Genomic DNA, 22,698 nt, shown 5'->3' on the forward strand with positions numbered 1-22,698 from the left:
TGGTTTTTTTCCTTGCCTGGCTGCTCCCAGGGCCAGGCCTGCACCAGAAAGATGGCTGGTTGCTTTTGACAGCTCTTTCACTCTTGAAACTTGTTGGCTGGTGACAGGCAGCACAGAGGGGCTTAGCAGCTGCCCTGAGCCAAATGCCACTGGTAGCTGTGACTCAAAGCGTGGGGAGGAGCAGCTGTGTTGCCCAGAAGGTGGCTAGGGTGAGTGGGTTTCCTTTCAGTAGGTTTTCTAGAACCGCAAAAAGGATCCTGTGCAGATGCATGAAGCCAAGTCAGTAAAAATGGCACTAAACAAGATTGCCAGGATTGGAAGACCCAGTGGACAGTGAAAATTTCAGCTCTCTCTTGGTTCCCTCTACTTTGCTGATGCATTTCTGCAGTCTTCTCCTAACTGTCAGATCTCTTTCCAGTTTACTGCTTTGAAGTAAGATATTTTACCCTCTGCAGGATGTACAGTAAATGTAATCTAAAGCTGTTTTCTGATGTTTATGTTTTGATAGATATTGCTCTGGCATGATCTGTGGTGAATACAGTTTGTGAGTCCCACTGCAGTTATTAAAAGCATTCATAATCCTGCTTTCTTGTAAAATGACCTAATGCATCTGCACCAGGATTCTGGTTGTTGCTGTTCACATATGCTATTGTGCTGCTTAGAGTATTATGCTTGTTCATGCAGGACCCGAAGATGCCTTGAGAAAATGTCTGTGCATCTGGGAATTGTCTCATGGAAACTGTGTGTGCTCTATTCACCCTTCATGGTCTGTGCTCTTGAGAAGCCAAAGTGTCCATTCTGGTATTCACAGTTAATGGCAGTGTTTGGCAGAATTGTGTCACTTCAGCCTGTCTGAGGCCATGATGAGATGGAGATGGTTCCAGTTGAGAAGTTGGTGCTGTGCAGAGGGATGCCCTGTAGAGCTCTTTTAGAATTATCAGTGATTTCAAGCAGAGATGTCTGATCTGCTTTAGACTGATGGAGAACAAAACTGAAATGACTTCAGAGAAGTTGAACAGGAAATAACAGTGCAGCCTTGTGGCCTGTGAGTTAGATCTCGGGGTTCCTCCTCAATTCAACATGAATTTTGTAATGTCACCCAAGGCCAGACAACTAGCTCAAGGTATTTTGCTTTGTCTGCTTTCCAGATACGAGAAGGAGGTCCATGGGCATCCACAACCTTTCTGACATAACTTGCTCTCATACTGTGATATGTGATGGTAATGTTGCATTTGAAAGCATCTCTGCTCTCATTTGCCCTTTCTGGAAGAGTGAAGTAGCCTGGCTGCAAAAAGGACCCAAATAAATTAACCTCTCTTCTTGTAATACAGTTCAAGCAGTAGAATGAGGAAAATAGCACCAAGAGGATGTACTTCAGGATACAGGGCCCTTTTCCAAATTAAACCACTCTTATTAAAAAAAAACTCACCACCTCTTTTTTTTCTCAGGGGATTAACAATAAAAAGCAATAAAAGGTGCTTAATTACTTAATCTTCTTTTTTCCAAGCTTCCAAGTCTGGAAGGAAACCAGACTATTTTGAAAAAAGAGATCCCAGACTTTCACAATACATGCATCCGTCCAAAGGGCCATTGCCATAAAAGTATTTACAGCTGTGCTGTGATCCTGCTCCATTCCACAGTCCCAGTGGAGAACAAGGCCAGAAAGCAGCAGTGGGAAGCTCAGTAGCTGTTGAGCAATGCTTTTTCCAAGGAAAGACTGCCACACTATTTGTGGTCTGGTGAACTCAAATGAGAGCAGGTTAGTAGTGAAAGCTCAGCTTTGAGGCATCTAAGAACAATCCTATTTCCATTTGGGGTAATCTTTCTTTTGAAATCCCATGCATGGTATAAGTAGTAGTGAAGCATTTCTAAGTTTTTGGCATGCTGTGCTTCAGTATTAAATGAGTCCTTCCTTCTGTGGTTCCCCAGCAACTTAAAATGGCATGGCTGCTGTGGTCCACTCCACCCTCCTGCTTGGTTCTTGTGTGCCCAGTTTTCTTCTGTAGAGGCTTGTTAGATTCTGCTGAACTGCCTCCATGCACTATTGAGCAGTCCTTGTCTTAAGAAAGTAAACAATTTTCTTTGCTGGGTCAGTGAGTGGAATTGGCTCTAGGGCCAGATCTGGGAGAGGTAGGGAAGACTTTCCCTGTGGTAGTACTCAGCTTTCAGATACTCAAAAATGAGTGTAACATCCCCCTTCTATTTTGAGAGTGATAGAGGGGTTATCAGGTTGTACAAAGGAAAGGGTTTGCCTTGTCTGCTATTCAAACACTGTGAAACACATACATTAGCACTTGAACAAACTTGTCCTCCTGGTTGCTACCATTTGTTCTTCAAACAGTAGTTTTGTGTCAAACAGCATCTGCATGTTGAGATGAGTTTCAGCTCCTTGAGTCACCTGTTAAAGTCTATGCAGGCAGAGGTGTCTGAGATGTTTTATATTTGCTGTTCGTGTTTTGACCATTGAACTCTTCTCTTTCAGACCAGTTCCCATGGTACCCTTTTGAGATAACTCTTGTCACCTCTCTTGGAAGAGGTGGTCTCTCCCCTGTCAGTGCCCCACATGCCCATTGTTCAGCGCATGGGCTTACAGCTTGCGACCACAAAAAATGTGTTGTCATCTGTTGTGATGAAATTAATTTCTCATACGAGAGATACTTTTATCTTGACTAGTTGAGGTCAGAAGATGCTTTTAAAAAACAGTCTTGTTTAGCCTGCATAGTACTGACTGTATTGTAGTTTGGGCCTCAGTCTGTCCTGCACTTCAGACTTGTGTTATTATTCCAGTGGTGGTGCATGGTACCACTGATTACAGAGTGGCTGTGATTTTATTTTTGAGATGGCTGCAATGATGCTTCTGCCAGAGGCTCACAAGTAGCGGAAATTCGGGGCTGCACTAGACAGCAGTGTCACTAATTGTCACATGTATCCTTTCTAGGACCTGTACTTCTGCTGAGATGGATGATACCATCTTTGTTCAGAAAGTATAAACTCCTCCATGGAATGGGGGAAGAAAGGTGGGATGATCATAGGAAAGGGAGGTCTGCTTAGCATTTAGTCAGTGAGAATGGAGGCAGCAGGATAGACCCTACTGGGATATGATTTATGTGGCTGAGGAGCTCAGCATGCTGTCCTTCAGTGTCTAAGGGCTGCTAAGGATGGAGTAGACCAGAGTTGAAGAATGGTTCTTTTTTTTTTTTTTTTTTTTTTTTTTTTTTTTTTTTTTTTTTTTTCCTCAAGCACCCCTCTAGAGACAAGATCATTTGTAATGCTGTTCCCTGTTCTCCTTTGTATTAATATGTGTTCTCTAGTACCGCTGGAAGTCCTTAGCAATCTGAGCACTTGGTATGCTTTAAAATCGTTTTCAAGGTATTCTAAGCCAAACAGAAAATGCGAAACCTCTCCAGAACATCGGATGTGCTGGAGCTGTAAAGTTACTGTCTCAAATTCCCTCTGCTACAGAAACATCCTGCAACCTCTTTGGGTATTTAGAGGTGCAAATGCTTGTGCTCCACAAGGACATCGATGGATATGAAACAATCTAATGAGCCTTAGTCATTAGCAGCCCTGATTTGGTTGGGAACTGTTATTTGGTTTGTGGGAAGATTACTGACTGCCTTTTTTTTTTTTTTTTTTTTCTTTCCTTTCCTGTGTTTTAGACATTTACAGCATGGTGTAATTCTCACCTCCGCAAGGCTGGGACACAGATTGAGAACATAGAGGAAGATTTCAGGGATGGTCTTAAACTCATGTTACTTCTGGAAGTCATTTCAGGTGAGAGAGCTTCTGTGTGGGGCTGCCCATGCAGGAGACTGACTGCAAGGGCTGTAATGCTGCAGTTTTTGCTGGAATGTAAGAACAGCTGCTTCCTAATTCAGAACAAATTTCTCTCTAACAAATACATGTCTCCAGCAATGGCCATTTTGGAATGCACTCCGAAGCTCATGGCCTGTGCAGGCTGCCTATTGCATTCCTGCTCTGGCTTCTTGGCTTTTCTCTGCCTGTCAGGAATGCACAGCCTCTTCTGAAGATCCAGGCAGTGGCTCTTACTGCTTGGCAGGGCTGATGAAGCAGCTCTGGGAAGTGTGGGAATGCTGCACTGGGAAATCATACCAAAGCCACATGACAGTGGGAGTATGATAGAAGTTACTGGAAGAAGGGAGTCAAACCAGTAAATCTTCTGTGTCATTTAGTTTCCGCCATGACTGAAGTTTTTCCATTCTAGTTTCAATCTGAGCTTAATGCTCAAACCTTCATGGGGAAAAAAATCCAAAAGAAAAGCAAAATCCCAAAATACTCAGTCTGAAATAAAAGCAGTGGCATGAACAAGTTAGGTCAGATGTGTTTTTACTCTGTCACAAATGTCCCACTACTAGACAGGTATCTCCCAGGGATTATTTAATATAAACAGTAATCCCTTTTGATGTGTTCATGAAATAAATACCTTACTAAAATGTTGTATGAGGTGTTGAAAGAGGGCAAGACTGTATTTACCAAACTGGGGTTGTTCACCCCCAGCTCTTTTGATAGCTTTTGAGCCAGTTACAGCAACCCAGTGACTTGAATTCCTGACCTTGGTATGTTTTCCAATAAAATGGCCATAATAGTAGCATTCAGATGCTTTTCCTATGTCCCTTTTCTTTCCTTACCTTCCTTTTTACCATTTTATGCATATATTCTGTCAGTTTATCATCAGTATTTTTCAAGAAGTTATGAATATAGAATGAGATATCTGGGGGTTTGCCCATGCTGATGGTTTGGAGGCATCTGAGTTGGAAACACAATCAAAACTTTGTAGGGTGCACATTGTTTCTGCAGTGCCTGTAAGAAATGAGGTAGCAGGGACCTGTTAATGTATTTTCTGTGTTTATGTTCCCTCAGAGAGACAGGTCTGCAGCCTGGACACTGGGACAGATGGGCATTGAGGGCTTAGCTTGTAACAGTTGGATTGGAAGATAGAGGAGAGAAGGATGTGTAGGAGAAGGCAGATGAGACTTGGTGCTAAGGCAGGGAATCTTGTATCTCACGCTGTTTCATTTCCTTGCATCATCTCCCACTCTTCCTCTGCTGTTGTCCCTTTGGTAGCCCACTGGCAGGGCCTATCAGATCCACACCTCTGTTTGGGAGGAAGCCAGCAGCTTTCAGTTGCAGTGGTGTGGGGGTGGCACATCCCTGCCCCAGTGTGGAGCAGCTCTGTGCCTGCAGCCCGCTGCTGTGTGGCCAGTGGGCAAAGGCGGGGGGCAGCTGGGGACTGCATCCCACCAGAGACCACAGTCCTTCACACACTTAAGACTGAGCATCCTTTCCCTAGAGACAGCAGAAGCTGTGCAGCTCTCCTAAGTACAGTGGTGAAAAAAGAGAAACACAGCACGTTTTTCCTCATTTCACTTCCCTCACTGCGGTTCCCTTATCCATTGTGAGCCCCACTGCTCATACTGAGCCTCCTTCCAGCTGCCAGCTCCTCTAGCAACCCCTTAGGTCCATGGCTGGGGAAACAGCAGCTCATACGGGGAGCAGTGTGTGAGGGTCAGGAGTCTCCTGATGTTTGTCAAGAGCTCATATGTATGTTTATGCTATCTGCCAAAATGGTGAATCTCTGGATGGCTGTTAGCCCTCCAGTTCCAGCCTCTGGCCTTCCCTTTCAGCTCTCGGCTCACACTTTCCTCTTCGCATATTTTGGGGGACTGCAGAGCTGCTGATGGGAATTTGGCACGAGCAGAGTTACTCTGTGATAGGCTGATCTCCTCTAACCCAGAATATAAGAGCTCTCAGCCATGAGAGTGCTGTGTCAGCTTGGCTGAGAGCCATGTGGAGCTGAGTGCCCCCTCCACCTGGCCTGGATGTGTGGGAATGAGGGAGCACTATTTCCCTATGCCCCTACCTATGCTGTGCCATTCTGCCATGGCAGAAAGGATAGAGCCTGCATCAGGGAAACTGTTGGAGACCCTACTGTGGAAGAGGGACTGCCACTAGAAACCTGTTTCAGGGAGGGAGACCCTCACATGTGTGAGGGAACACATTGCTGCCAGGCAGCTTGGGCAGGTAAGAAGCGGTTTTCCCATCCAGTGCAGTTTCCCAGAGTATGGGAAGCAATGATGGTCTGTGTGGTACCTTCTGGAGGGGAGCTGCGCTGCTGACAGGTCCCCTTTCAGCCCCACAAGAGCCCCTTGGTTCCCCAGTCACTGTACCGTAGGGGAGGTTCCATGGCCTGTCCTGGGGCTTCCTCATTGGTCTCTAATTGGAAGTAGCAGTGACAGCCCCCCTCTTAGAAACTGCCCCAAAAGATACACTTTCATTTTTCACCTGTGACAAAGCCATTTTAAAAACAATGCTACAAGACTGTAAAAGGCTAAATTTACATTTAGTACTTTTAAAATAATGTTTTAAGATGCTTTTTTTCTCCTTCAGACAGACAGTTACTAATTGAACTCTTTCCTAAACAAATTTGCAATGAACAACTTCTATGCCAACACATCCTTGCATTACTTGGCTTTTAAAGCACAGTCTTGGGCCACTTCACGAGAATCAGAGAATGAAAGTGAGTAGTGGACTGTTTTCGTCAGCTAGAAGTACCGAGAAATGAAGCCAGTGATGCCAGTAGCTCCAAGCAGAAGATATTTCTGGCAGACTTCCTTTTAACAGTCAACATCATTGATAATGTATGGCATGGAACCATATGATCCTTTTTTCTGGAAATCTAAATCTGTAATGAAGTCCAAGTCTGAAGGAAATAGTCATCGGGTTTTGAAAGCTAAAAGGTTCACAGAGGAAGGATTTCAACCTGAGAGAGCTTTGCAATCACCGTCAATTACTCGAGGATCTCAGGCTGTCAGGGGAGCAGCCCCAGGGAGAGCAGTTCAGATGCTCTCCCCTGCACTGGCATTGCACATGCGGCCACAAGGTGAATTGGATCAGCTTGCTATTCCAGCTGAAACCTAATCGCTTGTCTTTATTTTTCTTTTTGCAAGGCTAGTTTACAGTCACATTGAACCGAAGGAAATGGCTGGGTTTTAGCTGGCTCAACCCATTTGTTGACATTTGGCTGCATAAGACCGCTTAAGTCTATGGTAAAATTGCAGGTTAAAATGTTGTTGTGAAGCTGTCACAAATAAGTGTCACAAAAAATGCTTCAGCTTTTCTTTAGCATGACTAGTATTATCCAAGTGGAAAAATAAAGCAGTGTACTGTGACGTGTGCATGAGATTCTGTTAAAGCAAAAGAGTTGGGTTTTTGTATTTTTTAATGCTAGGAAGGACGTAGTACCATAAAATACATCTTTTTACCTAAATTGTCAGACATCAGTGTTTTCCTTTTAAAAATTAATCTGGTTTTATCCTTTAGTGTGAGAGGTAATGACACCAGTTTACAGTAACCACTTAAAAAACTTTTAAAGGATTGTAATTTCCGGACTTTTACTTTGCAGGGCATGGTTATGGAGATAGCATTCTCTTCTCTGTTTTAGGTTTTCCTTGCACCTGTGTTAAGAAACAAGTCAAGTAGTTTTCTTGCTCACACTTAAACATCAAGTAAAGGGTTTGAGTCAGCTTGCATTGACTTAAAAATTTCAGAACTGAATACATCAAGTGACTTGCCTAGACTTGCCCGTTTAATCTCCTTTTAATTATAACTTTTTGGAAGTACAAAACCAGCTTGGGTTTTCTTTAGACTGTTTTTGTATTCTGGGGCTTGTGATCTGGAAGTGATGTTCTTTTCACTTCTAATGTTGTGTCATATATGAGTGGTTCCTGAAATCCTGTCTAATTGTATTTCTGTTTGAGTTTTCTTTGAAAAGTCCATCTGTCCAAGCTTTAATTTGCTTACTCTGAGTGCTTGTGTTATTGTTAGTAAAAGTAGACTGTGAGTGTAGTGAGAAGCAGCCTATCAAGGAGGACATGTCAGAGATTAACCTGTTCTTACCTCAAGGCTAGGCTGCTTCCTTCTTTTGTGCCTCACTATAAACATTTAAAATGCACTTGTATAAAAGACCTAGTATAGCGTTAGAAACACATTTGACTTAGTGTAAAGGAGCTGATGTGACAGTCCTTACAGTTATAAAGCCACTTTGCCAAAGAAGTAGTTTTATTTCCTGCTACAGGCAGTTTTCGCCATTCGATGGAGAGACTAGAGAGGTAGGAGGTCTGAGTCGTGACTGAGGAGAAGAAAAGGCAAAGTACAAAATCACCCTCATATTTGACTGTAGTAGTTCCAAGGAGATACTTGCTTTTTAAGTTGGGTATTGTAAATGCTGGAGGAGAGCTTGCCACCTGTCTTTGTCAGGGAGGAGAGTTTGTGCTCTTTCCAGGCCTTGTTACCTGTGGCTGGAGGAGTTTGGTTCCACTGCTTAGCTCTGGGGGGCTTTAACAGATTTTTTCACCTCTGATGCAAACCTACTCTGAAAAGGACAGGTTTTCTGTTACCAGCTTACTTGTGATGCATCAATAAGATACTTTTCTGTCTGATTCTTTCTGGGGTGAGTGTGGCTGTCCTGAAAAGATGCAGGGAGGTCTACTCTCGCCAGGCTGAGCATTCGGAGCCGCACCACAGGAGACATGCACTAAGGAAGAACAGGTTTGGAACTGTTTTCTAACACTTTTATTCTGTTTTGCCTTTTTTCTGATTAGGTGAACGTCTGGCTAAGCCTGAAAGAGGCAAAATGCGAGTGCACAAAATATCCAACGTGAACAAGGCCTTGGATTTCATTGCCAGCAAAGGAGTCAAGCTAGTATCCATTGGAGCAGAAGGTAAAGGAACCATCTGATTTTTCTGAGCCCAAGCTGTGCTTAGCCCTTGCCTTTCTTTCATAGCTGCATGCCATTTCCCTTTACACCTCCCAAGCCCTACTGTGTTCTTGTCGAATAAACAATTGAGTTAAAAATGGCATATAGTAGGCCTTTACCCTGGATTTAAATCCTGTTTTCACTCCAGGCTGCCAAACCTGATTTCCATTTGAGATTATTGATCAGATTATTATTATTATTCCATTTATTCGAATTATTGAAAAGCAGATTATTCTGCTTTTCTCTTGGTTCTCATGAATTAAGGAAAACTGAGCAATGGCAGAAACAAGTTAATTGAGATACTTCTTTCTCAAATGAAGAAAACTCTAAATTGAAGCATAGCAGCTATTTGTATTTGGCTTGTTTCAGAGCTGCTGGAGAGGATCTGTTGCTGGAGGACATTGCATGGGTCAAAGCCAAGTGCAGTCCCCAACACAGGACAAGGACCCCAGAGGCTCCAGTTTTCAGGGCTTCCAGGCTTGTGCACCCTACATAGCTGGATGCTCTGGCAGGAAGCCTTGTATCACTGTGTAGAGACCACCAGTGTGGGCGGCGTCTGGGATGCCATCAAGAGCTTTCAGATCATGCAGAAAGCAGGCAGCTGTGTAGGATTTTTGTCTTTTTAGCAGAGGTGGTGGGTATTGTACAGATATGTCACCCAAGTCTCAGAAGGTCTTAGAGGTTTTCATGACACTTGATCTATTTGTCCTTCCTATGGATTCAGGTTGTCACTGTTGCTGTGGAGACACTCTGCTTCTGAGATATTTCTAAGTTTGTCTTTACGGTGACCATGGAAAATGAGGGAGGTTTGTTATCTCCACCTTGCAGATGGAAATACTTGGTTTCTCTGGGGAAACTCATGACACAGCCAGGAAATGAGCCCATGATACAGTTCTGGATGAGTATTCCTTCTTTGGAAGAGTCCTGAGCCTGCAGGTCTGAGCTCTGCCTGTTCTCAGCTCATGAGGTCAATGCAGGCTTGGCATGCTGTCCCATATTCTGAATTTTCAAGCATTCTCTTGGGGCATCTTCAACACCTGTACCCATCCTATGGCTCATTTGTTCCATGTCAGATCAGGCAGATTACCTCAGCCACTGCAGGTGCTTATGTTTGCCATACCAAACCTTTACCTCAACATATGGCTTTAACTTCATGGAGACTTTGGAATAATTCAGAACTAATGTCTGGGGCATTGCAGGCACCTCTTTACTGTGTTTGGTATTGAAGAGCAAAATGCAAGAGGTCAGTGGCTGAATGATACAGATATTTTGCACGCTAAACTTTTCTTCAGATTTCTCAGTTTTTTCAGCAGTAGCAACCTGAGGCCATTGTTGGCTGTGAGTACTGTTTATGGAGCACAAATATGTATCTAAGGTCATTTTGTGCCCTTACGAAAAGACTGATGCATCTAGTGTCTGCTACAACAGTCCATATCTGTATAGGACCCTTTTCAGCTTAGAGAAACTGGAACTGGAGCCAGAGATGGTCTGCCTTAAAATAGCTCCTGTTTTCCAGAGTATTTGTAAACCCTATCTTCCTTTCTTCCTAAATTCCCTTTTTTTTTTCCCTTCTAATTCTGTTCTCCCTGGCAGTAATTTCTTTTCTCCTTCTGAGGGATTTTTTTTTTTGGGGTCTTTTTTGCCTTGTTCCTGAGTCAGCTGTGACTGTATCTCACGGCACTTAGAAATCATTTGCAAGTCAAATGATCTGTGACCAAAGATCACCAGGGCCCACTTATTCAGTATGGCCTCATAGCAGTTACTCTACTGAGAAATAGGCTGTCACAAAATGGCAGAAGTATGATCCATATCAATCTGAAAAGTGATCTTGAGCTCCCCTGCTGAATGTTTCCTGGCTTTCCTGTGTCCTGGTGCCTGTGCAGCTACATGGACAATACATATGGCTTTCGTTAAACTACCAAAGATGGCATGGCGCTGCAGTTTAGTCTGAGGTTAGCTTTGATTTTTTATACGGAGTGCTTGGGCCTGTGCTGTGATGTAAGCTCAGGCCATGTAAGTGTGGTCACAGCATGGACTCGCCCACCCCAGGGCCTGCCCATGCACACAGACCGAGCCCAGGCCACTCTTGTCACCAAGGGACATCACCTGCTGCAGGGACTTTTGCCCAGCCTGTCAGGTGCTTGGTGGGCAGTAAACTGCACATCAGCTATAAAAACGGACTTTTACTTTGGACAGCATAGCCGTTTATTCTGTCCATGAAAGGGATTATGAACCTTTCTGAAGCATAAATTTTAGGGACTTGCTTTGAGACTTTTTTAAGACATCATGCAGCATCAAGGTAGAATGTCAAAACCAATGGGTCAGTTATAATTCTGCACCAAGAGAATGAGCTGTAGATGCCTGGGTCAGATTGGACTGATGTAGAAAGTTTTCTAGGGAGTTTTTCTCCCAGAGAAGAAAACCACCATGCAGCTGCAGTGTGGTGGTACTGGCTGAGGGAGCACACTCCTTACTTCAGAGGCTTGTTCTATCTCTGGGTGTCTACTGGGCAGAAAGGTCCTGTTTGAAGGGTCTGCAGTCCAGCTATAGTTCTCTCTACATATTGGCCATCAATGTCCTGGGTTTTGGGGGTTTTTGTTTTGTTTTAATCTAAACATTTTGTTAGCTGGAATCCATAGAATCAAAGTATGTTGTGGCATAGAGCAGATCAGTGTAAATCTGGATCAAGGGAGGCTCTAGTGAAATGGTTTTCATCTGCTTTTAAATCTCATTGTCATCTGACACCTCAGGAGCCTTCTTTCGCTGTAATAGATTCCATACTCATGTCAAATGCTCCTGGGATTTAACAGACTGAATAGGTCAAGTATGTCACTCTAAGACTGGTTTATTCTTTACCTTAAATCGCCATGGAAGGTTGCTGCTTTCCTAAACAGATCTTACTTCAACATACACATAAGTTTGGATGAACCAACCCCTATTCTCACCTGCACAAGTAAAAGGAGAAATAAAGTTTAGAGATTTCAATGATTGCAGAAGTCCCATCTGAGTAAAACACCTACTGAAGCACCAGGCAGTGCAAGCTTACATTTATTCCACTATGAAAAGAGGGGGGAAATAGGATCTCCCTGTGTCAGTGAGTGAAGCATAGCATTTTATTTGTCCCTATGTCCTGTCCACTCTGTTAGGGACTTGAGAGTTACACCCTCACTAACAATGCCATCTATCTGTCCTAAATCTGACAGGACCATCAAGAGCAACATGCTTTCTGAAGACAGGGGTGTGGATAGTTCAGCTCTATTTGCCTTTTGTTTGACAAACAAAATGCAGAACAGCTTTTATGTCATCACCATTGTTGTTCTATGTCTCCAATTCCCAGATCATAATGCTTTCCTGCCGGTTGTTCATGCCCTGCAACTTCTCTCCATGGAGAGGCTGTGCTCTCATGGGCAGCTCAGCAGTGTCTAGGAGGGCATAATAACAGTTTCTGTGTTACTGATTCTGCTTGTAACTATCCGCACGCAGGAAAAGGAATTTAATGTTTTTTGCATTTTTCAAAATAAGTTCATGCATTTAAAAGAGATGGTGGCATTTCAAAAGGCACGTCTCTGTGGCCAACCAGTACTGTAGTTTTTGCATACTTGTTACTTGGTACAATGAGAAGTTGGGTGGAAACATATTCACTGATGCAAAAAATTTCCTTCTGATGGATGCAGATGCCTCACCAGTCTTAGCCAGCAACTGATCAACCCGCAAGTTGAATGTAAATCAGATTGATAACGTGCTTGCTGCTGCTGTTCCTTCAACAGCTGCTGGTGGTGAAGTGCACACAGTGCTTGCAGAGACCATGCCTAGAAAGAGCAATTGGAAAGCAGAGCCAGGCTTTTAGAAAATACTGTCTGATTACAAGCCTTTTAATACCTGAACTGCTCTCACAGTACTGAGTCTTCCTTATATCAGGAAGGAACAAGCATATTGTCTTTAATTAAACATTGGATTGTTCTAACTTTGTAGTGTTGCATTCGACTTCTTAACAATTCCTATGCAGCTTCTTTTTCTTCATCACCAGGAAGCAGAAAGCTTCATGCAAACCTGTTGTGCAACCACGTTTTTCACTTTTGTTTCTTGGCCTATTCTACTGCACTATTCTATTACTATACTAGAAAGAGACTGGCAGCAGATGAAGGGTCGTGAATTCTGAAAGAAAAGGAAGTTTGCAGCGGGGAATGCTGGCATGGAAAACCAAGTGACTGAGGGCCAAAGAACATAGAGTCTTCTGATCAGGCTGGTTAACTTTGTAACCAGGTTTTCAGGAGCAGATTTTTAGCACTAGAAATAAAAAATACTTTCCTGTTTCTAACAAATAATAACCATTTTGTCAATTCTGTTTCAAAGAGCAGGAAAAAAAAAAAGGACAGAGGATTGGCTTGTTAAATGTGTATCCTGGGATGGATCACTCACTAATCTCACTGACATCAGTATCTGCTTGGTAGATAGTGGTACCGTGTGAAGTAAAATGATATATAGAGATGAAGTGGTAGAAATATTCTGGATTTCCTCCACAGCAGCTTTGTTTTTGGTGCACTGCTAAGGAATAATCAGTTATAGGAACAGGGAGCACATTTTCCTTTTTAAATGGGTAGTGCTGTGAAGATGACTGGGAAAGAAGGGATGCTTCCACCTTAATACCACCAGCTGACTTTATAAAACTGGAATTTGAGAATGTGGCCAGAACATAGTGCCGAGTTCTTATGTGACGTTAGCGACTTAACACTGTCAGTTTTATGTAAGTCTCTGGGCCTTTATTTCCAATTAAATTCCATGGAGCAATAATATTAATTACCTGTTTCAGCTCACTGGTTGATTTATTACTGTTCATGAAGCATTTTCAGCATTAAAGTATTGTCATCAGATTTTAATCAAGCCCATTAAACTAAAAAGCTCAATTTAGTTTCAGGTCTTAAATATATCATAGAAGAGTCCTGCCAACTGTTGTGGGTTTTACAAGCACTGGGTTTTTTTGCTTTTTGAAAATCCCCATGAGTATCTATCACATAAACAAAACAAACAGGCTGAAAATACAGATACTTTCTTGTATTTTAGCTGCAGTATCTCAGGTATTTGTAAGAATAGTAAGAATTTTCCTTTAAGTTGTTTGCAGGACTTTATTGGAGGAGTAAAGAATACAAAAAGTACAGAACCGAATACACTTGCCAACACATATTTTCTTGCATCTGCCTAGCAGACAACCCCCTGACCTCAAAATGTCTGTAAAAAATTAATTTGTGTGAAAACCGTCTACAGACACAGTTTTTTCATGCCAGCAAAAGTAACTGTAGGTTTTTTGTACTGAACTGAGAAGTTATTGACTGTTTAATTCTGAGCAAACTGATGACCCACTAAGAGATCTTACTGTACTCTGAAGTTTAGAAAAGGAGCAGAAAGTTTTACGGCAGTAGAACAAGGTGGCATGTCTTGTTTTCTGTCTTTTGCATCTGTAAATCACTAATTCAGATGTATGTCAAAGGACAGTAGATCTTATAATTCTGATTTACACTGGAAGTTGTGTGACATGTATCTCTAAATCACAAGTTTTCAGGACTTGGGACACGATTTCTAGAAATCTCTTTTTGGGGTATGTACTCCTGGTCTGTTGGTTTTGAATACAACGAGGTTCGCGTTTTGATTTTTTTTTTGTAAGAAGAAAACCTTTTCTGGCAGCTTAAAATGAAAAATTCACATATTGTTACTTTTGTGTCAGTATCCAGACAGGTGTCAGTTGCCTATAGGGCAAATTGCACTTGCCTCTGAATACAATGTGTTCCTGCTGAGCAGCTTTATGAAAGAAGTGGCATGGAGCTGTCTACAGTAGTACAAAAATGGTTTCTGACAATCTTCATGGGACTTGAATTATTCTACTTCCAAGCAGTAGGTTAATTCTAACCATTTTATTACTGAAAATACTCCTGTAACTTGTCATTTGTTTGTTAAAGATCCTGCCATACAGAGACTTGTCAGAGAATGAGTAGGAGAAAGCAGCTCAGCTGGTTTCACTATCCAAAACCGTGAAGGCTGTAAATTCTGTAACTGCATATATATATATATCCATGGAATTTTTGTAGATGTTGAAGATCAGTCCTTGAGACCCATCTGCTCACTGTTTGGACTGTTTGGCTCTAGTCCATACGTGGTGGAAGCTTCTTTCTGGGCCAGCATTGCCCCAAGCACCTCTCCCCAGGACCCTCTATCATAAACAGATCGTACCTCACACGCAAGCAGTTGCCTTGTAAAAGCTCCAGGTTCTTGACCCTTGATGATTTATATTGTGGAATCTAATGAGCAGTAAACACAGTCTGCTCACAGTCACGGTTTATGTTACATTCTGTGCAGACTGGTCAGCATCAGTCCTTGCTTCCTCTTCCAGCAGGATGCGTGGACTTCGAGAAATGCTCTGTTGTGTCTTTTGGCAATTACATGACTGAAAGAAGTCCTCCACAGACAGTCTGATGTATTTAGGCGTTTTTGAAATTGAAATTTTTATGGTGTATGGTTTTCTTGGTGCTATCTTGTTCACAGGACAAAACCAGCTGTCAGAGCCCATTTGCTCTGGGAGTTGTCACTGGTCCTTCTGGAATATTTATGCTGGGGCAGTTATATAGATGACTTGAAGTAGATAGAGTATAAGAGGAGGAAGGCTTTTCCTTTTCTTAGTTTGGCTTCTTTAAGTAATAGTAATTATACCTAAGGAAGGTGCTTTTAGGTCCCTGTGGGGAATTACACTGATCTAAATTAGTGGTTATTCTCAATCTTTGGGATCATCTGTGTCTGTTATGCTCTCAGTATTGTACTGAAAAAGAACCAGTCTGATTACTGGGTAGTGTACTGTATCTATCAGCAGAGCATCTGGGAAGGCAGGGATAAACATAAAGTTTTTAGCAGAATTCCATTTCTCCCGTCTGCAAAAGGAAGTGTTCACCAATGGTCCTGTTTTACAAGGATTTGCAGTTGCAGCTTTGTGTCTTCTATTTCTTCTCTTTCTACCTTTTTTGTTCCATAGAAATCGTGGATGGCAATGTTAAAATGACCCTTGGAATGATCTGGACCATCATCCTTCGTTTTGCCATTCAGGATATCTCAGTTGAAGGTAAATTTTAGTTCTTTACTGCCACTGTTCAGTAATGGACAACTGGGGTAACTAAATGGCTTTGCCACTTAAATGGCCCAAAATGTGCTCTTAATTGAGTCACTGAAAGATCCTAGAGAGCGACCCTTCCCAAGCTGCCCTGACATCTCACAAATGTTTATGGCCAAGCTCAAGTATGCTCAGGTGAGTTTTTTTTCATATGCTTCTCTTACAAGAGATTTCAAGGGTAGCTCAAAAGGATGACTAAGCCTGAAAATAAACTTTAGTGTTGGAGTGTGATTCAGGGGCTAGCACTGAAAATGAACCTATCCTTAGGAGTCCTACAAGATTCTCTAATCCCAAAAAGCTATCTCCTTATTACTGAACCTCATTAAGAATATAATAGTAACAAAACTATCCTAGCAGACTTTTCCAAACAAGAAATTCTCTGACAAGTGAAGTTAAATAAAGCACAGTTTAGTGCAGTCTCTATCAAAGAGGAATTGGTGATGGTTTTCTAGCATATACCAAGAGACTCCTGTTTTCTAAGAAAATTAGTTAATTGATGTGTTTTCTTTCTTTCTCTAGAAACATCTGCTAAAGAAGGACTTTTGTTATGGTGTCAGAGGAAGACAGCCCCCTACAAAAATGTAAACATCCAGAACTTCCATATCAGGTGAGTAACAAGGGAGAACTTAACTTTACAATCTGTGTTATTTTCCTATGTCTCAAGGGTTTGCCATGCTTACACCGTATGTTCAGCAATAGTCATGACAGACGTCCCAAGGCAGTGCATCTGTATATTACACAAGTAACAGTGTGGTCCAGAGAGTTGCCAAGGAAACCGAAGGCAGCGGTTCTAAGAGGATCCAAGTACCTACCTCCTAATTCCTCACTCAGGTTACAGTTGCTGCTTACATAAAGTTCTTCAGGACATTAAGTCCTCCAAGAACAGCATTAGTGGCATGGGTTAAGCAAGAGAGCTTTTGCTGTGTGAAAACTCAGAACACTTCAGGAGCCATGAAAAAAAGACTGCCTCTTAACTTTTGTAGTATGGCAAAGCTGGGAAGGAATAAGAGGTTCTCTTGCTCTGCTTTTCATATTTCCAGGCTGGCAGATGTTCCAGTGAAGATTCTGCATAATAGTTTTTTCCAGCACATCTTGGAGCCTTGTATGAACCATATAACGTAAAGCACTTCTAAGCTTAACTGCCATCCATGCTTGCCAATACTTCAGTGGAGCTAGCTGGGCACATCTGCCTTTTCCCTGAGGAATGTACTTGTTCCTCCTTTATGGCTTATGTCTACACCTTTTTTCAACCTTGAGCTCACATGCTGCACAGGACATGGACAGAGAGTTCACACAGAGAACTGCCAAAAACAAGGTGCTAACTCAATGGGCAAGTCTTAATCACAATGGATTTTTGTACAGGTTGAAAGGAATCTTTATTGCAGTCTCATGCATGTACAAGATATCCTCATTCCCAGCACTTACAGAAGCACTGTTAGTTGGAAACTAAACCAGAATTAGTTGTCTCGCTGCCTTGGTGCCTTCCCTCCTGCTCACCACTGTGTGTCTCTGTGGCTGAACAATGTTCATTGTTCTCTCTTGTGTTTCTCTCGTAGTTGGAAGGATGGCCTTGGTTTCTGTGCTTTAATTCATAGACACCGTCCAGAGCTCATCGACTATGGGAAGCTACGAAAGGTACAGATCCATTTGTCTATCAGACCAGATGCTTGGCACCTTACAAGTAAAGAGGGAAAAGAATTAGCTTGATAAACATAATTGGAGAATTTGAGCACAAGCTGGCAGTTGCAGGACTGGAGAGGGAAGGAAGGAGGGATGAATCAGTACATTCAGTCCTGTTAGTGAAGCGTGAACTTAATGAGCTTCCTGCCTGACTTTTCCCTGCTTTCAGACTGCCTTGTATGAGACACACGTGCCCCAATCCCAGCTGATGAGCAAAAGCTGGCAAACTCAGTAAGACCAAATGTGGGAATAGTTCTGTGTTAATGTCACAGACTAGTGAGTCAAATCAGGCTTAACATTTCTGTGGAGAGTTGGATAGAAACCAGTTATCTGGTGTTCAAAATGCAGTAGCTCATTGAGGGGTTTGTGTGCCCTCACTGGACACTTGTCACATGCTTGCAGCTTAGCCCGTTGTCATCTGCAGTGCTCATGGGCTTGTCCTATCATATAGTTACCAGGTGCCAAAAAAGCATTTGTCAGAAAACTCAATTTTATTTAAATACTTGTTCTGGTAGCATGATACCAAGCTGTTCCAAAGTTTACTTCCTGTGTCGTTTGGAGACAAGATTGCTGAATGGATGATGACAATAACCCCTTAGTGGTTTATGCTGCTCCCAATGTCTTGACCCAGCAGTGCAACAGAGGATCAAACTGGATTCTTCTCTGACTGGCATCCCTGCAGTCTGTTGAGATCCAGCTTCACTGTATCTGTACCCATGTCAACAAGAGCATAATGAAATGTCACCAAGAGCATAATTGATGTGTCACTGCTGGGGCTTACACAAAAAGCTTGTCCATCAGGTCTCCTGGACTGGATGTTTTAAGTGCATGCATGCTTGATGTTAGCTAGGGAAAAAAACATTGAAGCCCATCACCAGCAGACCTGGGCTCTTGGATCACCATGCAGATGGACAAAATATAAATGACTTAATCAAATTAGCTGCATCCCAGAGGCAATGAACTGTACAATGCCTGATCTGCTTTTCAATAACTTTTTAGATCTTTACTGTCTTCCAGAGTAGTCAGTTTTTCTAATCAGTTTTAGTGTCTGGAGTTAGCACATGATGAATAAACAGTGGAGGGAGACTGTTTACATAAACAGCAGCAAGAAGAAAAGGAATTATTAGAGTAACATTTTCCATGCCTAATCTTGGGAAAATAAAGCAGCTAAGTAATGTGTGCCTGACAAACTCAGGCAGGTAAATGCTACAGTGCACTCTGTTATCAACAAGGCCCTAAGCCAAACACAAGCGAAACCAGAGTGAGTTATATGTTGATATTGACTGCAGGCTTTTTAGGGTGAAAAACAGGGTGATTGTTCTAGCCAAATACAATGTATATAAGCAAGGATTTTTTTCTACTTGAAGTAAGGTTAAGTGGTACCAGCATCTTTTGATCCCATCCTTCATCTGGTTCCCTCTGTCCTCCTTAAGTCTTCTCACACTGTATCATTTTTATTGTTGTTCTACCTCAATTACTCTAAAGAGATGAGATTAAATGTATGTTGGGGAACTCTACAAGAGCTGAAATCATGAGCAAACAGCTGGGAGGAACTTAGAACCTAGTCTTCAGTTCTGACAGTTGATGTGTGCAGGAGGGAAGTTAGCCTTCTTTATGGTAGATATTTGAAACCATTTGTGGAATGTATAAACACAGAGAAGTCTGCTGAGAAGCAGCCATTACAGTGGATAGTAGATTAGAGATCCACCTCAAGTTCTCTTCCAGCTCTAGGGAGCAATTAGTGGCATCTCAATTGTGTGTGCCTTTGGCAATGCTGTGTGTGTTTCTGTGTATACACATACACACAAATCTTTGAAATAAAGAGGTGAAATCAGTCCAAGCTACCCAGAGTTCTGTACTGTACTTCTTGTTAAGACAACATTCTTTTGCAGCTTGTGTCTTCTGCTCTTTCATAGAGGCTGTCTCTAGGCTACAGACCTGTATTGGCCGTGTATACTTGCAAAAGGTAGCCAGTGTAGTAGCCACATGTCTTCCCAAAATTTAGCAACTTCTTTTGTCAGCGCTGTTTTGTATTGTGTTTGTTCCTAGCTATTTTTCCTAGTCTAGCTGTATTAGTGGAATAGATAGTTTCTATTTAGTGCAGATCTGTCTGCTATTATTCAGCTCACTGTAGATAAGGTCTTGGGATTCAGCTTGTGGTCTACAAGTGAGGGGTATGGAGAAGATGGAGTTTCCCTTCCTCCTTTTACCCTTGACTGTAGCTCAACTGTGAGCCACATCTAAGATACTTTTGTCAGGTACAGTGATTGACTGCTGGCTCCAACACCCCCTCATATACCACAATGTGCATAGAACTGTGGTCTGTGTACTGCTGTGGTATATGCAGATATTTCTGGAAACATGACTTTTGAATTTTTTTCCTCGTGGCTTCAGTTCTGGCAGATAGAGTAAGTACTTGTTCTCTCTCAATTTTCCTTCCCCTCCATCTCCTTTTCTGATTGCTAGTTGATAGATGATGTTTTTTATGTTACATTGCAATAATTGCCATGGCAACCTTGTGTGCTGCAAGGACTTGGAAATAGCTGGAGGAAGAGAGGAGTCCCTGCATGAATTAGGGTTGTGGCAAAAGATGAAGAGCCACGTTAGTCTTTAGTCAGCAAAAGCAGAGAACGAGCCAGGTTGGCATCTGTCTAGGGCAGGTTTGCTGTCTGCCACCACGAAAACAAAGTACCTCCTCCATGGTAAAGCTATAGATTTCCTTGTGACTAGCCCAGCTAGAGTGTGGCAAATTACTGTTCCTTTTCATGCCTCTGCCATTGCTATGTTTGTGTGAATGGAATTGCAACCAAGATACCTCCACAGCCTCATCTGGGTCACTACTCTTCTGGGTGTGTGTTTCAGCTGTGGAAGGAACCAGGGGACAGATGACTTAATTGTTTAATCTGCCTAAGTCTAAAGTGTGCCTGCAGCCATGGTGCTGCAGTGCGAGGCCTGGAGCTGCCTGGCCAGCCTTTATTACATTCCCTCTTTTCATGGGCACCAACTGAAACGGGTGATTTGAAATAATGATTAGCTGGGGTACAGTGGGATGGAACTGAAAGTGATGGAGTTGGGAGGAATTTCATAGGGCTTGAGACCCTGTTGTAGTTTTGGAAAAGCCCTGGGGGAAACCCTGACTCATGCACAAGAAGCACCGTTTTTTGGATGAGCTGCTCCGTTGTTCTTGAAGGGTGAAGGTTTTCCTACAGGCAGCAGTCTTGCTGAAGTGTAGCTCTCTGCTCATCTCCAAGCTAGTCTTGGACTTAGGTGGCTTGCTTTCAGTAGTGTTATCTATAGCTTCAGTCCCTAAGAAATACTGTGATCACACATCTTTCTTGCGTTTGAAGTAGAAATCTGCCAGTTTTATCTAGGTGAGTCTTCAGTTTCTCATATGTTAAAACTTCCAGCCCTTCCTTTGGGACTGCCCAAGCCCAGTAAGTTTTCCCATCAGGAAACCTCTCCCAGCTTTCAGCCAAAAAATTCTTTTTAACCTTTGGTAACAGTGCTCCTGGTGTTGTTACTTGTAAACTGATAGGAAAGCTCTCTGCAGTGAGAGATTTGCTCCTCCCTTTCCTCCAGGAGAGGTTGGCAGATCTTCATGCAGTGTGTTCAGATGGGTCTGTGCTGAGGAAGGGTTTGTGTTAATACTAAACACTCTGTCAGGGTGTTAACAACCATGATGGTCATGGTCAGCATGGGGTGAAATTTGCTACACAGAATTTCTACAGAAATGGAAAATGGCACATGGGCTAGGGGAAGACTGGCAAGGGAGCTGCCACTTGGCATTTCTGGATGCTCCTGCGCTTGAGTGAAAGAAAATCTGTTAATTTTTTTCTTCCTAAATGAAGCTAAGGCTGTGTCTACACTTGATGAACAAAGCAGATTGTAGGCTAGCTTGTCCCACCTCCTCAGATGAGGGGTTTGGTTACACTATGGGTTCCTAGAGGTTTCTCCACATCAGGCACAGAAGACAAGGAGGTTGAAATTGAAGTGATTCCTCTAATTCCATGGCGTATCAGGGTTCCTTGTAGCTGGAGAATAGTAAAAATCCACTTCCTGCTCCACTGCTCAACTCTGAAGAGGTGGATGTAGATGTATCTGGTGTAGTCACCACTGAAAGTGTATTATATAGGAATATAGAGACTTGACACTGTCAGACTGTATGCAACAGCTGCTGGCTTCAGCACAGCATGCCTGTGCAACATTGCCTTGCTTAATACTGACTTGTTCCAGTGGATTTAATAGAGATCATTATCTGTTTTACTGGCCTTTGTATGTGATTTACTTTGATAGATGAAATGTTGCTGTCTGATAGAGACATTCACCCAAAGGAGTATGTTGCTGATACTGGATGCCAGCCTAATACATGCTTGGCTCTTAGGGAAGTGCTGCAGGAAACTGCTTTTCAGAGCAGCTCAGTTTCCTAGTTTGTGAAGGCTGTAATCTGAGGGCTACATGATGACTAGTGCCATAAAAGGAAGTTTTATTCATGCCATACCCTGTCTGCCCAAGCCTGCCTAGCTTCATCTTTCCTGCTGGGTGGGTTCAAAGGAAACTGCCTGTTGATTAGAGTTCAGGCACTGCTTAATCTTCCAAGTCAGTGCAATACGCAAAGGCACATGGTTCAAACAAAATAAACAGAACATGGATGCCAGTCTAGAAAGAAGGTGAAATAATTTTACTACCTGTTTCCTGGTGTTTATGTGGGTGTCAGTGTGAGTGCCACAAATGACAATATGGAGAGTACCACTCCATCTTTCCTCCCTCCCAAAAGGCACCAAACAAGATGGCTAAACACTAGCAGTTTATGCAGGATCTTTCAGCCAGTAGGAGCTACATGTCTCAGCAGTAGAAAGTGAAAATGCAAACATCATTTGTCACCCATGAAGTGGACTGATCCTTCAGAATAATGAAGTATCATGGTTATACAGGAGTATAGGAGCAAGCTGGTGTGAGAATCTTACACAGGTTGGCAAGTGTCTTGTTGCTGATGATTATGTTTGAATGCTGGACGCAATCTTCAGAGAGTCTTTCATTTTCAATGATATTTGTATTTCATGTTTTCTGGTGCGGCTCTCTAAAATCCACAGA

At 42.6% G+C, this 22,698-nt stretch overlaps 1 protein-coding gene across 4 annotated transcripts in view; it reads left to right on the forward strand.

The window, feature by feature from the left end:
• ACTN1 (actinin alpha 1) overlaps nt 1-22,698 on the forward strand; it is an 86,584-nt gene that overhangs the window by 37,087 nt on the left and 26,799 nt on the right. For all 4 annotated transcript variants that reach the window (XM_066321370.1, XM_066321367.1, XM_066321368.1 and 1 more), the window contains exons 2-6: nt 3,660-3,774; nt 8,622-8,741; nt 15,793-15,879; nt 16,447-16,534; nt 17,484-17,562. In XM_066321370.1, the coding sequence (XP_066177467.1) occupies nt 3,660-3,774; nt 8,622-8,741; nt 15,793-15,879; nt 16,447-16,534; nt 17,484-17,562 (489 nt within the window). The remainder of the gene's footprint in view (nt 1-3,659; nt 3,775-8,621; nt 8,742-15,792; nt 15,880-16,446; nt 16,535-17,483; nt 17,563-22,698) is intronic.

The sequence above is a fragment of the Sylvia atricapilla genome, chromosome 6 (assembly GCF_009819655.1).
Source record: "Sylvia atricapilla isolate bSylAtr1 chromosome 6, bSylAtr1.pri, whole genome shotgun sequence".
In the NCBI taxonomy this organism is placed as follows: domain Eukaryota; kingdom Metazoa; phylum Chordata; class Aves; order Passeriformes; family Sylviidae; genus Sylvia; species Sylvia atricapilla.